The sequence below is a fragment of the Mesitornis unicolor genome, unplaced genomic scaffold (genome assembly GCF_000695765.1).
Source record: "Mesitornis unicolor isolate BGI_N332 unplaced genomic scaffold, ASM69576v1 scaffold40278, whole genome shotgun sequence".
Classification (NCBI taxonomy): Eukaryota; Metazoa; Chordata; class Aves; order Mesitornithiformes; family Mesitornithidae; genus Mesitornis; species Mesitornis unicolor.
In genome coordinates this window covers 1-210 of record NW_010200507.1, presented here as the reverse complement: position 1 = coordinate 210, position 210 = coordinate 1, and the positions used below count along the sequence as shown (strand labels likewise).

Sequence of the window (210 nt, the reverse complement as noted above, 5' to 3'; positions counted from 1 at the left end):
CCGCACAGCCACCCGGCCCCAGCCGGCAGCAGAGCAGGGCCCCCCGCTGCCACCCGTCCCCCCCGGAGGGGCACAGCACCTACCCCTTGCCGGGCCTTGTCCTCGCTGTACTGAGAGGCGACCTCGCTGAAGCGCTGCCCGGACTTCAGCTTCTCCATGGCCTCCATGGCCTTGCCGTGCTTCTCGCACAGGATGTGCCGGACCTGGGGG

At 71.4% G+C, this 210-nt stretch overlaps 1 protein-coding gene across 1 annotated transcript in view; it reads right to left on the bottom strand.

Moving 5' to 3' along the window:
* PIN4 (protein (peptidylprolyl cis/trans isomerase) NIMA-interacting, 4 (parvulin)) overlaps positions 1 to 206 on the bottom strand; it is a gene marked incomplete at its 5' end in the record, with an annotated part of 714 nt that extends 508 nt beyond the window's left edge. Inside the window, one exon of the mRNA XM_010189779.1 lies at positions 84 to 206. Within this exon, the coding sequence (XP_010188081.1) occupies positions 84 to 206 (123 nt within the window). The remainder of the gene's footprint in view (positions 1 to 83) is intronic.
* Between the last annotated feature and the right edge of the window lie 4 nt (positions 207 to 210).